General features: G+C 39.6%; 2 protein-coding genes across 2 annotated transcripts in view; one reads left to right on the top strand and one right to left on the bottom strand.

Annotated features, from left to right (window-relative positions):
* The window catches only part of LOC141381695 (uncharacterized), a 287,837-nt gene that overhangs the window by 134,603 nt on the left and 139,079 nt on the right, over nt 1-14,155 (bottom strand). The window lies entirely within an intron of this gene.
* On the top strand, nt 695-4,587 carry LOC137490936 (uncharacterized). The gene has a single exon (XM_087249246.2). It carries the CDS (start codon nt 695-697, stop codon nt 1,688-1,690), a length of 996 nt encoding a protein of 331 aa, XP_087105372.2. The 3' UTR covers nt 1,691-4,587.

The following is a 14,155-nucleotide window of genomic DNA, read 5'->3' as shown; positions in this document are numbered from 1 at the left end:
CCACAGTGGATTGAACCACCAACTTATCTAGCATATGTTTTAAACAGCGGATGCCCTTCCAGCTGCAACCCAGTACTGGGAAGCAATAGCATAATTTAAATACAATAATGCAGCCTCACTAATATAAGCGTGTATTATGCGTACTTGCAAGCAAGTCACAAATGTTTTTAATCGAGTGGAAGATGTACATGAGGGAACACAACACAAATAATCTAGAGCGAGTGCATTTGATCATTTGCATTTACAGCCACAGGCACAAAAAAACTTGGTTTTCCTCTGCCCCCCAAAATGAAATATTCTGCAAGGTATATGATCTGATTTTGAGCTGAAACCTCAGACACATTCTGGGAACACCAAAGACTTATTTTACATTTTGTTAAAAAAAAGGGTTAATTATAGGAACCCTGTAAAGGGATAGTTGATGCAGAAATGAAAATAGCCTCACCTTTAACTCTCCCTCGTGTGGTTTTAAACCTTTATGAGTTTCTTGATTCAGCTGAACACACACAAAAAAAAAAAAGATATTGTGGAAAAACTAGTTTTCTTTGTGTTCCAGAAGAAAGGAAATGTTTAAAACTGCATGATGGAGAGTAAATGGTAATTGGTCATTTTCATTTTTGGGTGAAACATCCATTTCATGCTTCTCGCTTTGAACCTTCACACTAAAGTTAACTTTTTTTCATTTAAAGACCTTATGGTGTTGAAAGAAGAGACTCATCAACTGAATGTAATGGAAGAGAAACAGCAGTTTGAGAAACACCAAGTAATAACGACTGATGAAAAACCCAAACTGACTGAAAAGACTTCATCACGTGGAAGACCTCGGAAATCCAAGTCTATGAGTAATTACAGCTGTACACGGTGTAGAAAGAGTTTCGGTAAAAAGTCAAACCTTGATATTCACATGAGAGTTCACACTAAAGAGAAACCTTACACCTGCAAACAGTGTGGAAAGAGGTTTGGTTATATACAAGGCTTTAAAAACCACATGAGAATTCACACTGGAGAGAGGCCGTACACATGCCAACAGTGTGGAAAAAGCTTCTATCATGCAGGAAATTTTGCAGCGCACCAGAGAATTCACACTGGGGAGAGGAAGTATACATGCCAACATTGTGGAAAAAGCTTCTCTAAAACAGGAAACTTGGCAGTGCACATGAGAATTCACACTGGGGAGAAGCCTTACTCTTGCTCTCAGTGTGGAAAGAGTTTTAAGCAAAATGTCACCCTTAAAATCCACATGAGAACTCACAATGAAGAAAGAATTTTTACCTGCACACAGTGTGGGAAAAGTATTTCTCAAAAGCATTACCTTGACATCAACATGAGGATTCACACTGGAGAGAAACCTTACACATGCACAGAGTGTGGTAAAAGTTTCCCATATAAAGGCTCACTCAAACACCACAGGATAAGTCACACTGGAGAGAAGCCGTTTACATGTGCTCAGTGTGGAAAGAGCTTCACAACCAAAGCTAGCTTCATGAACCACATGGATGGTCACACTGGAACCATAGTGTTCACATGTGATAAGTGTGCAAAGACCTTCACACGCAAAGACTCTATGAAGCAACACATGAAGACTCACTCAGGAGAGGATCGTTTTAGATGCAGTGAGTGTGGAAAGGGCTTTAAATGTAAAAGAAGTCTCAGCACTCACATGAAGCTTCACAATGGAGAGCGAAAATGAGGCCTTGTCCAGCGAAGCTTGGGGCTCTCTCCCAGGACAGCATGTCAAACAAGTGTGAACTCTTGAATACATATCAAGTTACTGATGATGAAACCCTTGGAACACCTGGAGGTTTAAACTCAATAATGAAGAGGGGTAAAGATGTACCAGGTTGTGAGAGTTTCTACCAGGCTGCATAAAAAGTTAAATATCTTTATATGTGTTTCAAGTTATTATGAACTGATTATTTTATTTTGTGCAAATTGCACACTTCAAACAAATTTTCGGCTCTGAATATAGAATTAGAAAGATTAGGGAGGAGAAAGTGTTTAGGGAGATGCAGGGAACACTGTCCTACACGCTTAAGCCCGGGTTATACTTGATGCGTCTGCTTGTTTGCTTGAGTGCGTGCAGCAAATGTGATGTCATCGCGGAGTTTGCGGAGGTTTGCTTTGAGTGCGTGCAGCATAATTTCGGCCGGCGGAGTGTATGTTTTTTTTTTTTTTGAAACTCATGCAAACAATGCGCGTGGTGACAGATTTTGATTTGAGTTGAATATGAATCACTTTGAATAGCATCTGAAGACATCTTTATGAGCGAACAGTACGCAATGGTGCCGCATTTGAGATTTTGCCTGAAATTTACGCCTGCACAGACATTCTTATGATCCATGATCATAGAGATCACCAGATGACCAATAATTCTTGACTAGAAATTGCAACAGCCGTGGGAAAGAGGACAGTTTTTGTTAAAAAGTTTGGAAAAACCTGAGGGATGTTTGTTAAAGCCAAAGAGGCCATGGCAAAAGTGGAGACCCTGGCACATAATTTCAGAATATGTTTTTCCATTAGTCGTAGGTTTTACACTGATTTATACGTTACAATTTTGAATTTAAAACAATTTGATATCAAAACTATAATTAAGGAACAAATTATTTTTTTGATAACTGGAAAGGAATATTTGACCCTATTGGGTTACAATACACTGATGCCATGTTTTTCTAGGCTTTATTGGTGATCATGGTCAGAAGTGTTGGACCATTATTGCCTTTTTAGCATAAGTATAGGACAGAAACTAGCCAGACAGTAATGTGTGAATTGTGGAGTGGGCTAAATCTAAAAAAAACATGTACTTTTTAGTAAGTGTACTTTTTTGCTTTTATTCTTGCCATAATAAAATATATTTGTTGAGCAGCCCATGTTCTCTTGTCATTAATATTTTAATAAACTTCAATAGGTAAAACTGTCTGAGATATGAACAAAAGAAAGTGATGCATCAAAGTTTGATTAAAAAATCTTGAATGGTTCTAAAAATGCTTATAATAATTAAAATAACTTATAAAAACAATAAAAATAATTAGCTTAAAAATCTTGAATGATGGTAATGATATGACGTAGTTCCGGAAATTTTCTACTTCTTTGTTTATTCATCTGACTTCATGGTCAGATTCTTTTGACCACCCCCTGTCGTTTTAAAGAATATCACAACAAAGAATGCGGTGAGTATAAAAGCCTTGTTGAGGTGCGCGAGCAGTCAGAGGAGGTGTGCGATGTGGTGCCAGGTGAAAGTATAGCTTTAGATTGTGTTTTCGATCCTTCACATTGTCGGATTTCACTCGTGTGAACAAACAACCATTTGCCTCAAGTTTTGGGCTTTTGTCTGCAGTCTCACTAAACTTGTTGGCGAATGAAAGTCCGCCTAAACTTGTGCGGTGTAAACTTGCCATAAGGCAATGACTGTGAGCAACTGAAGCAGACTCCCTAAAGCCCTGTTCAGACTACACAATGCCATTTGCCTGTTACGACAGATCAGATTTGTGTCAGATTATGAGATTTTGACTTGATCAAATCTTGATGTGTTGTGGGTAACAAATGAAGACTGGTTTCAGAACACTACAAGTTTATTTTGATGGACTGATTTGAGAAAAGAAACAAGTTTTCTTCATGGAGACAGTTACACTTTCTATACATGGTTGCCCTAAAATATATGTTCATGTGAAAACTCCCACATTACTACAAATAAAGTGTTGTATGGGAAACCCAGTGTCACTATTGTGAATGAGAACATGAGTAATTTGTTGTAATTCCAGTACTCAACAGACTACTGAAGCACTTCATTTATGAATGAACAATTTTATAAAGCTAAAAAGGTTATTAACCAGGTAATGCTGTGTACAATTTCTCTTTACTTTTACCAAATTCTGTAATGTACATGAGTATATGCAATTGAAAATATGCTCAGTGTTTTCAATATAACTTTCACAAAGTTGACAAAAGTTATCCTCAGTATTAAATATTAATCTCAGAAATTATTTTATTGGGTACACATCATTAATCATTTTAAACTGAAGCTCTTTAATTTTGGGCAGAATTGGATAAGAAATGTAACTTGTTTTTATTTTTTCTAATTCCTGTGAATTAAAATCTTTAAAAATGAAATGAGGTCTGAGCTGCTTAGGATTAAGCCTTTAAATAAAAAAAATCCTTAAAAACTTACTACATTTTGGATCTCTAAAACATAAATTGACCAAAAACAGAGATGAAAGAGAAAACATTACAGGATAGTGTAAAAGAAAACCTCTGATCAATACTATGATGTTTTTAGGAATAACATTAACAATTGTGTAAAACTCTTTAGAATGACAAAAAAAAAAAAAAAAAAACATGTTTTAAGCAGAAGTTTTTGGAATTAAGAATGTCACCATGGCTATCCTTCCTATCCAATAAAGAAAAATATAAATCCTAAAATAAATACTTATTTCGAAATAAAATAAAATGATTGTTCCATAAACAAGTTTTATGAGGACTGAAATTGTGGGAAAAAGCTAGTCTCAGCACAATAGGACCTGCTGGGGAAACAAAGTCCAAATTTAAGGTTTATTTGGGCTAGAAGTGGGTTATCATTATTTCACTGCTGTCAGAGTCAGGGATAATTCTATACATTTTTATTTTGTGTTCTCTAGAATTCTCATGAAACTCGTGAAATTAAAATTCATGCAAAATATTTTTATAAGATCTTATTTTGCTGATTGATTTCTGTTATTTATTTAAAATAATATTTGCATAATAATAATAGTTTTATAATAATAATAATACTTTTATTTATTTGTAATATAATTTTAATTAAAATGACAACTTTGCGAGCCTTGACCAATGCATTTACCAAGCCGCTGTCAGCAAGACTCACTGTGACACTTGTAGTGAGTCAACGGATCGTTCCAGAACCGAACAAGCCACAGACCATGTTATCCTTAAAAGATTGGTTGGTGCCTACGAGTCTGAGATTGATTTCATTTTCAAAGCAATCCACAGGCACCCAGCAAAAGGCAAATCCACAGGATACCTAGCCAGTCAACATCACAGTTGCGTGTTAATTAACTTTACACCCTAAAACAATAAGAGGCTCTACAATCAAAAACCCACCAAACCGGTTTTTGAGAAGTACCTTTTGGTTCGCTTGTCCTTTGGCGTCTGCAAGGAATACACATTCTCAGGCAGACACAGAAGCGATCAGAAACGCTTCCAAAGTTTAATGGACATTTAAGTAAAACAGTTTATTTGAGTAATGTACGTTTGCTTTATGTTTCTGTAGGTTTTTGTGTGTACATGTTCCATGTGTTTAACAAAACTGTTATGGATAGTTATTGAGTAATAGCCCTCAGTGACAAATGAAATCTACAGAATGTTTGTGAAATACTTCATGTTTGGTATCGATTGAAAGCTAGGAACATTTCGAATGCATTGGTTTATATAAAGAAACCATACTATGAAAAGTGTTGACGTTATAAGACTTTATTTTAACCACTATGCTATCAAAGCAGCACCCACACCAGGTGTCAACCCGGCCTCCTAGAGGGCAGAATTGGGGTGTGACTCCACCCCGCACCTTCTCTGATTGGACAAGTATTGTGTAGACCCAGCCTCTACCAAAGCCTATAAAACTTTGAACAAAAGAATTTCATCGTCGGCTTTTGCCGGTCATCTTTGCCAGTCGTCACCGCCGTCGCTGCCCGGACGTCGCTCTTCTCGTGCTGTGGCCGTTACATCGCCTCGCCGGAAGCCTCGTTACATCACGGAGCAGACCGCGACCTTCACTTGCTGCCGGCTCGACCCCCGATCTGCTTGTGCAACCGCTTCAACAACAAGCCATCGGGTCAACACATCCAAACTCTGAAACTCATCCTAACTACAGGAACCCAGGAAGGACTTCGAACGCCGCTTTGTCCAACATCTATATCCCTAGCAACCGACTAAGGAAACCCCTCTTCACCGACAAGGGAATTCCATCACGTCACTGAAGTTGCTACGCTGACCAATCAGCTTCGCCGGGATTTCCCTTTGGACCAGTAGAGGAAACCAAATTACATCAGAACGCAAGTAGCACAAACAAGGTTTCTATCCATTGCTGACTCTGGTGTGAATTATGTTTAAGTAGTAAAGAATAGCGAAATTCTCTGCTTTTATGGTTTCTCTCAGGTTGCAATGCTAAGAACTTAGCAAAGGCTAGAAGTTAAATCCACTCAGTCAAAACTCTCCTCAAACTGCTTGTGCGTGTGTGTATGTATGTGCGTTTGTTTGTTTTACGTAGATTAGTACTTTGTGTTATAGAGTAGCAATAAACTTTTGTTTCGTTTTAAGATCCGTGTTGGTGTGTTGTGTGCTTTATAAGTTAATGCCTCAGCTTCAGATACTGCTACCTTGCTTATTAAATAATTAGATACTGTTTTTATATTGTTATTGTTGGCCACGTAATAATATAATACAGAACTGCTTTACACTAAACGTTCTATTTGCTGGACAAATACTAAAGTTAAGTGTAAGCTTTAAATAATTCTATGTGAATCATGTTCGAATCTTTGATTCGAATCCCCAAAGTTTAAACATGATTTAAACCAAAGAGCTGATTCTTACATAGTGGTGGAGAATAATTCGGGCAAGCAGATCTAACTTTTAAAGCACAAAACCCAGAAATCACGTTGTTAATCTTTTCTATTTTTGTCCGGAAAGAATAGATTAGAAAGAACAAAAGTTTTGCTACTGCACAATTTCATTGTGGTACCATTTGTTTTATTGCTTGACTACATTTAGTGTTGTTAAGAAAGTAAAACTTCATTTAAGTTGTCCGCCGAGACACACTGTAAGCCGCTCTAAAGCGCATGTAGAGAAAGACAAAGCGTATTCCTTTGTGCTTATCTCATAACGTTATATAAGGCCTTCACAGTATGATTTCGTACGCCGCGATTCCCGGATGGAAACTCAGCTGTGTTTTCTCCTGGTAACTGATTTAGCATAGCTAACTAAATTCTTGTTGCCCTGTAATTTGCTAATACTTAGTAAATTATTTAAAACGCGGAGCTCAGAGAAAGCTGCCTGGCGTAGTTTATAGGAGAAGTTTTGAAATTGATCAATTGAAATTGTGGTTTGATTCCACGGATGTGTTTGCAGTCTACACAGACTTAACACAGAGTGCTGAGATCCCCCATATCTCTGTCACGATTTGTATTAATCTCAGAAATCCTGTTGATTAATTTTGTCTCACTTTCATAAGTTGAGAATCGTTCTGTACTGTTAAGATATAAAATCTAACTAGTGCTTTTTGCTTGAACAGTGTGAGATGCGCCGTCATCTCAAGTGATACTGTGAAATTTGCTATTATTCCACTTTGTGGTCGTTGCCATAGCAGCAACCCTGGTCCGGAAGTACAGAGAGACTTGCCGGAATTACATTCAAGCGTGCATGTGCAGTCCGCCAGCGCCAGCTTGAATTGTAAACAAAGAGCATAGCGTGAAGCTAAGCTAAACTAACGCTAACGCGTTTGCATTGAAGTCTATGCATTTCCAGTAGCAGCGAAGGCTAATAGATAGCACGTAGCATATAGTGGTCTTAAATGCATTGTATGGCTAATGTTTGAAATAACTCTTGCATCTCAGTTGTTTCTCTTTACTCACCTTGGAAAAGTTGACAAATGCAAAGTTAATAAAAGTGTGCACAACCTAACTGCTGAGTTTAATCACTATTATTTTATTTAATTTTTGTTTTTCCTGCTGTACCTGGCCTGTTGAATTTAATCAGTTTGAACTCACTTAAGCTGTTGGTTTTATTAGTGATGAATTATAGTTTTGTTTTCATGACTATAAATTAATGCTCTCTGACTTATTCAATTATAAAAACTTTTTCCATTCATCAACATCTAGGAACACCCATTTCCTATAATTGTTGATTTATACGGATAAGACTCACTGATTAAATAAATTATAATTGTTTAATTTAATGATAAACTGCATTAAATGTTACTCTAACCAACTTCATTGTTTTGAAATTTTAATTTCATTAATGGTTCATTTATGCATGGCTTTATCATTTTAGCAATAATCAATAATTTAATTTAGTCATAAGTGTTCTTATCAATCTTAATGATAACTTATAAAAGTTATTACCACGTTAAAGATTTAAAGTTAAGTTCAATTCAAAATTGAATTTAGTCTATTAAATTTAGTTTATTTTAAGCCTGCTTACAGACAGTGCTCCCCCTGCTGCTTCATTGATGCAATTGGACAGTGCAGCCCAGTGAGCTGTAATGGTACCAACCTAAGCCATCATTGAGCCTAGTCTTAGAGCAGTAGCCCTCCAATTAGCCAACTTCAAAAGGAAAATTCTGATTTTTCTAATACGTAGACTAAGTGGTTACTATATAACACAATAAAACCAACCCTTTTTGAGTATCAACTCAACAGTGCCATTGTTTTGACATCCTTAATTACACCTAATGCTAAGAGAAAATAACTCCTTTGTTATCTCTTTCAACTATCTTCTTTTACTGGACTATTGATGCTGGTTTAAGGATTGTGCTTGTGAGAGTCAAAAAGCAGAGAATTTTAGAAACAATTAATAGATGTTTGGGACACTTGAACACTTTTAATTGTTAAAATTGTCTGATCTCACCCCTCCTTTCTCACTCATCAGGTCACCAACAAGATAGGCGTTGTTAGATCCAATTCTAAACACGCATCCTGAAACAATTTATTTGGTGTACGGAGTCAATCCTATTCAGAAGCCAATACTGTTATTGTTGTCCTACTTTCTGTCACTTCAGAAGAAAGTTAATAGCAACTTCAGTCCTGGTATTTAGAAATCTTATTTTTATATTTAACAAAAGCTAAAGGAACCCTCTCTCTAGGAAAGTGGAAACTACAGTTTTTCACCCTACTCCTTAGTCTCCTTATCACTTTTGTTTTTTTTGTTCTCTCACTGTGTCTGTGCTACTGACTCTTTCCACAGAGACTACCAGTTAGACACGCATACCCACCAGAGGGCCACAGTTCCAGAGAACCACACTTAACTCAACATTAGTATACACTTAACATTGCACATTAACATTTCTCCTTTTCTGTTTGCATTGTTCTACCCTGTTTTTTTTTTCTCTTTCTCCTCTCTATCTCTCTTCAAGGTCTGTGTCAGTTAAATCCTAAGTCCTCCCCTCGTCGCAAAACATTGCTCACCCCAAAGATCCTGTTGGCCACTGGAAGGACCTGGAAACATGGCTGAGCGTTGTAACAGGCAGTCTCCTCCCTAAAGCTGCCGAAACACTGCAGCCCCTGACGCAAAACCAATTGGATGAGAACATAGACAGCATCATGAAGCAAGACCCAAGTCAAAGCTTCAACCACAAGGAGCTGGCCAAAATCACTGGTACTTTGAGTCACACACTCATAGCCACCCTCAAATTGAGTAACAGACACGCCTCCCAACTCCAACACAAGCTGACACGCCTGCAAGCCCGCACCGAGCAGCTAGAGCTAGAGGCTCAGGAACGTCTGAAACAACCAAATGAGATGGATGAAGGTACCACAGAGGAGATCAACAAACTACAAGAAGCCCTAACAGCCATCACAGAACAAAGAGAACAAGCCAGAGCAGACCACGCTGACGTCGCTAACAAGCTAGATTACGCTGAACAGCTACTGAAGGAAGCGAAGGTGGACTTAAGAGACAAGAAGGCCAGTATCAAAGCCCTTGAAACTCACCTGAGCGAAGCAAGACATGAGATCAACAGACTAATGCAGGAAGTGGATGACATCAAAGAGGAGTCCGCCAGTGAACTCAGGCATGCCTATGCACTGCGCTATGAACCTCCAAAGACAAGATGTGCACCAGCCTCGCCCCTGCCAAGCAGGACGGGATCCCCTGTCCCTGAGCTCTCACCTACTGAAAGAGGTGAAAAACCACATCGAAGATCTTCGCCAACACCTTCTGAAGAGTCTTACCTTATCCCACAGCGACGAGAGCCTGTGATAGCCAGTCACAGATCGTCATACAGTCTGGACCTGAAAGACCTTGACAAGCTGGCCAGAAACATTGGCAAGTTTACTCCAAGTGTGTCAGGTGGGTTGGAGGTCCACGCTTACTTGCAAGACATTGATTTCCACCTGGAAATGAGACCCAATGTCTCTGATAAAGAAAGACTGTATTTGCTTCGAGCCACATCCAGCACTGAGGTGCGCAGCTTCCTGGACCGACAACCGGCTCGGGTAAAGAACGATTACCGCTTGCTCCAAGAAGCCCTCATCAAAGAGTTTGCAAACCCTGAATCAGATCAAGGACTGTTAAGTGCTCTGGAGACAAAACAAGCTCGCAATGAGTCCCCACATGCTTACTACAACCGACTCAGGCAAGCCTTTTTCGGAACTCGCAACGAACCGAATATGGAGGAAGACCTGAACTTTAAGATTCTCTTCCTGAGAAACCTCCATCCTGCAGTAAGCCAACATCTCGGAGTACTCGCATGCCCACGAACAATGAGCATCCAGCAATTGCGAGATTTGACACAGAAAGCACACGACAAACAAAAGATGGTGTTAGAGAAAAACACTAAAACTGCAACAGTTCTTGCCTTTAACACCCAGAATCCAGAACTGGCACTAGAGGGTGCCCAACGCCCAAACAGCGTGAGACCACCATCCCCAGAGTGGAATGCATCTTTGTCCAATAGACAACGGAACTCCTACGCTGACACGAGATTCAAACAGAGGAACAGTCACTGGGATGGACCGCGTGGACAACGACGCTCACCTGAACACCACCGGGAAAGAAACCAATGGGGGTCAAACAAAAGCTGGTCACCATCCAGTAGTCCCTCCAAGGGAAGACATCAAAACCCTGTATCATCAAGTCCAAGGAGTCAACGAAGGTACTCCAAACATTTCCACCCTGACAACGCTCAGACTCAATCCCAGCAAGAGGAAAATACCCCACCGGGATTTGACCCTCAAGAACTGGTAAAATTGATGATGAAAGAGTTTCTCAAATGCATAGAAGAGGACAGGAAACGGGAAAAGGAAAAAGCAGATTCAGCCTGACTAGTCGCCGAGCGGAGAAGCAACAATCACCTGAACCAACAAACACTTGCAGATGAAAGCCCTCAGGTTTCCAAAAGTGCCGTTCTGGTCGTCTGCCACTCCTCCGACAAACCTCAGTTCAGTCCTGAAACCCTTCCTGACCCATGCCAAACTCCGGTACCTCCATTACTAGATGAACATTTGACAGCTCCATCATCATTGAACAACAAATGGGGGAGGACCACAACTTGACACAGATCAACTGTTCTACCCTCTTCACACTAACATAACCTTTGACATTCTAGGGAAACACCTAGTTAAACACAACACTAATACTTTCTCCTCTACAGCACTGCTAGAACAACTTCTAGTAGAGAGGATCCACTCCACATTTGCAACACTGTTTTGCTGGTTTTTAACCTACCTTGTTTTGTTGCATCACTGTGCCCCTTCATTTCCTTTCTCTCTCTCTCCCTAACTAATTTGCAGTTCCAGTCCCCTCTACAGGGAACTCCTGCAAATTCATGCATAGGGCCTAAAAGTAGGATTGACTCCTTCTCCCAAATTAGTGTCAATTGCTGCAGAATTATTGCTTATTTAAGTTGAAGCTAGCGCCACTCCATACTTGCAATGAAGTAAACTAGCTAAATAACTAAATTTGAATTATTTCAGGCAATGTTACACTACACCTTGTGTTCCTAACACGAACAATTTAAGCTAAAACCTGCACCAGAACTCAGTCTATGGAATGGAAATGTGGTTTGTGTCTTGTGTGTCTGTTCTCTCTCTACCTATGCCTCTTGTTCCAGTGTCTGCCGATGTTCATGCCAGGAACATCACCATCCAAATGGGGGATGTAGTGAGTCAACGGATCGTTCCAGAACCGAACAAGCCACAGACCATGTTATCCTTAAAAGATTGGTTGGTGCCTACGAGTCTGAGATTGATTTCATTTTCAAAGCAATCCACAGGCACCCAGCAAAAGGCAAATCCACAGGATACCTAGCCAGTCAACATCACAGTTGCGTGTTAATTAACTTTACACCCTAAAACAATAAGAGGCTCTACAATCAAAAACCCACCAAACCGGTTTTTGAGAAGTACCTTTTGGTTCGCTTGTCCTTTGGCGTCTGCAAGGAATACACATTCTCAGGCAGACACAGAAGCGATCAGAAACGCTTCCAAAGTTTAATGGACATTTAAGTAAAACAGTTTATTTGAGTAATGTACGTTTGCTTTATGTTTCTGTAGGTTTTTGTGTGTACATGTTCCATGTGTTTAACAAAACTGTTATGGATAGTTATTGAGTAATAGCCCTCAGTGACAAATGAAATCTACAGAATGTTTGTGAAATACTTCATGTTTGGTATCGATTGAAAGCTAGGAACATTTCGAATGCATTGGTTTATATAAAGAAACCATACTATGAAAAGTGTTGACGTTATAAGACTTTATTTTAACCACTATGCTATCAAAGCAGCACCCACACCAGGTGTCAACCCGGCCTCCTAGAGGGCAGAATTGGGGTGTGACTCCACCCCGCACCTTCTCTGATTGGACAAGTATTGTGTAGACCCAGCCTCTACCAAAGCCTATAAAACTTTGAACAAAAGAATTTCATCGTCGGCTTTTGCCGGTCATCTTTGCCAGTCGTCACCGCCGTCGCTGCCCGGACGTCGCTCTTCTCGTGCTGTGGCCGTTACATCGCCTCGCCGGAAGCCTCGTTACATCACGGAGCAGACCGCGACCTTCACTTGCTGCCGGCTCGACCCCCGATCTGCTTGTGCAACCGCTTCAACAACAAGCCATCGGGTCAACACATCCAAACTCTGAAACTCATCCTAACTACAGGAACCCAGGAAGGACTTCGAACGCCGCTTTGTCCAACATCTATATCCCTAGCAACCGACTAAGGAAACCCCTCTTCACCGACAAGGGAATTCCATCACGTCACTGAAGTTGCTACGCTGACCAATCAGCTTCGCCGGGATTTCCCTTTGGACCAGTAGAGGAAACCAAATTACATCAGAACGCAAGTAGCACAAACAAGGTTTCTATCCATTGCTGACTCTGGTGTGAATTATGTTTAAGTAGTAAAGAATAGCGAAATTCTCTGCTTTTATGGTTTCTCTCAGGTTGCAATGCTAAGAACTTAGCAAAGGCTAGAAGTTAAATCCACTCAGTCAAAACTCTCCTCAAACTGCTTGTGCGTGTGTGTATGTATGTGCGTTTGTTTGTTTTACGTAGATTAGTACTTTGTGTTATAGAGTAGCAATAAACTTTTGTTTCGTTTTAAGATCCGTGTTGGTGTGTTGTGTGCTTTATAAGTTAATGCCTCAGCTTCAGATACTGCTACCTTGCTTATTAAATAATTAGATACTGTTTTTATATTGTTATTGTTGGCCACGTAATAATATAATACAGAACTGCTTTACACTAAACGTTCTATTTGCTGGACAAATACTAAAGTTAAGTGTAAGCTTTAAATAATTCTATGTGAATCATGTTCGAATCTTTGATTCGAATCCCCAACGTTTAAACATGATTTAAACCAAAGAGCTGATTCTTACACACTTCTCTGCAGCATGTGAGCGACACAGTTTATATGAACACATGAACTGTCGCTCACATGGGTTAAAGCTATGAATGAAGACATGCAATCGTTAAAAGAAATTGTAACATTTACTCTTACCAACCTAACTAAAGGCAAAGAATAAGGGGGTAAATTGTTTTTTTACAATTGAGAGAGATAGTGATGGTCTGACAAATACAAGACATGGTATTTTGCCAAATGGTACAGCCAGCAAAAAGGTGTGAACTATGACAAGATTTTTTCTCCAACTGACTAGTATAAGAGTGTTAATGCAAAAGCTGTGCAAAAAAATCTGATTGTTCACCATTCATTGATTTTCTTTTCGGCTTAGTCTCTATTAATCTGGGGTCACCACAGCGGAATGAGCCGCCAACTTATCCAGGACATGTTTTAGACAGCAAAGGCCCTCCCAGCTGCAACCCATCCCTGGGAAACATCCACTCACACACACAAACACACTCACACTAGAGTCAATTTGAGCTTTTACCCAATTCACCTATACCACATGTCTTTGGACTTGGGGAAACCGGAGCACACACATGCGAACACATTGAGAACA

The sequence above is a fragment of the Danio rerio genome, chromosome 4 (assembly GCF_052040795.2).
Source record: "Danio rerio strain M-AB ecotype USA chromosome 4, GRCz13ab, whole genome shotgun sequence".
Taxonomy (NCBI): domain Eukaryota; kingdom Metazoa; phylum Chordata; class Actinopteri; order Cypriniformes; family Danionidae; genus Danio; species Danio rerio.
This window is presented reverse-complemented; position numbering and strand designations above follow the sequence as displayed.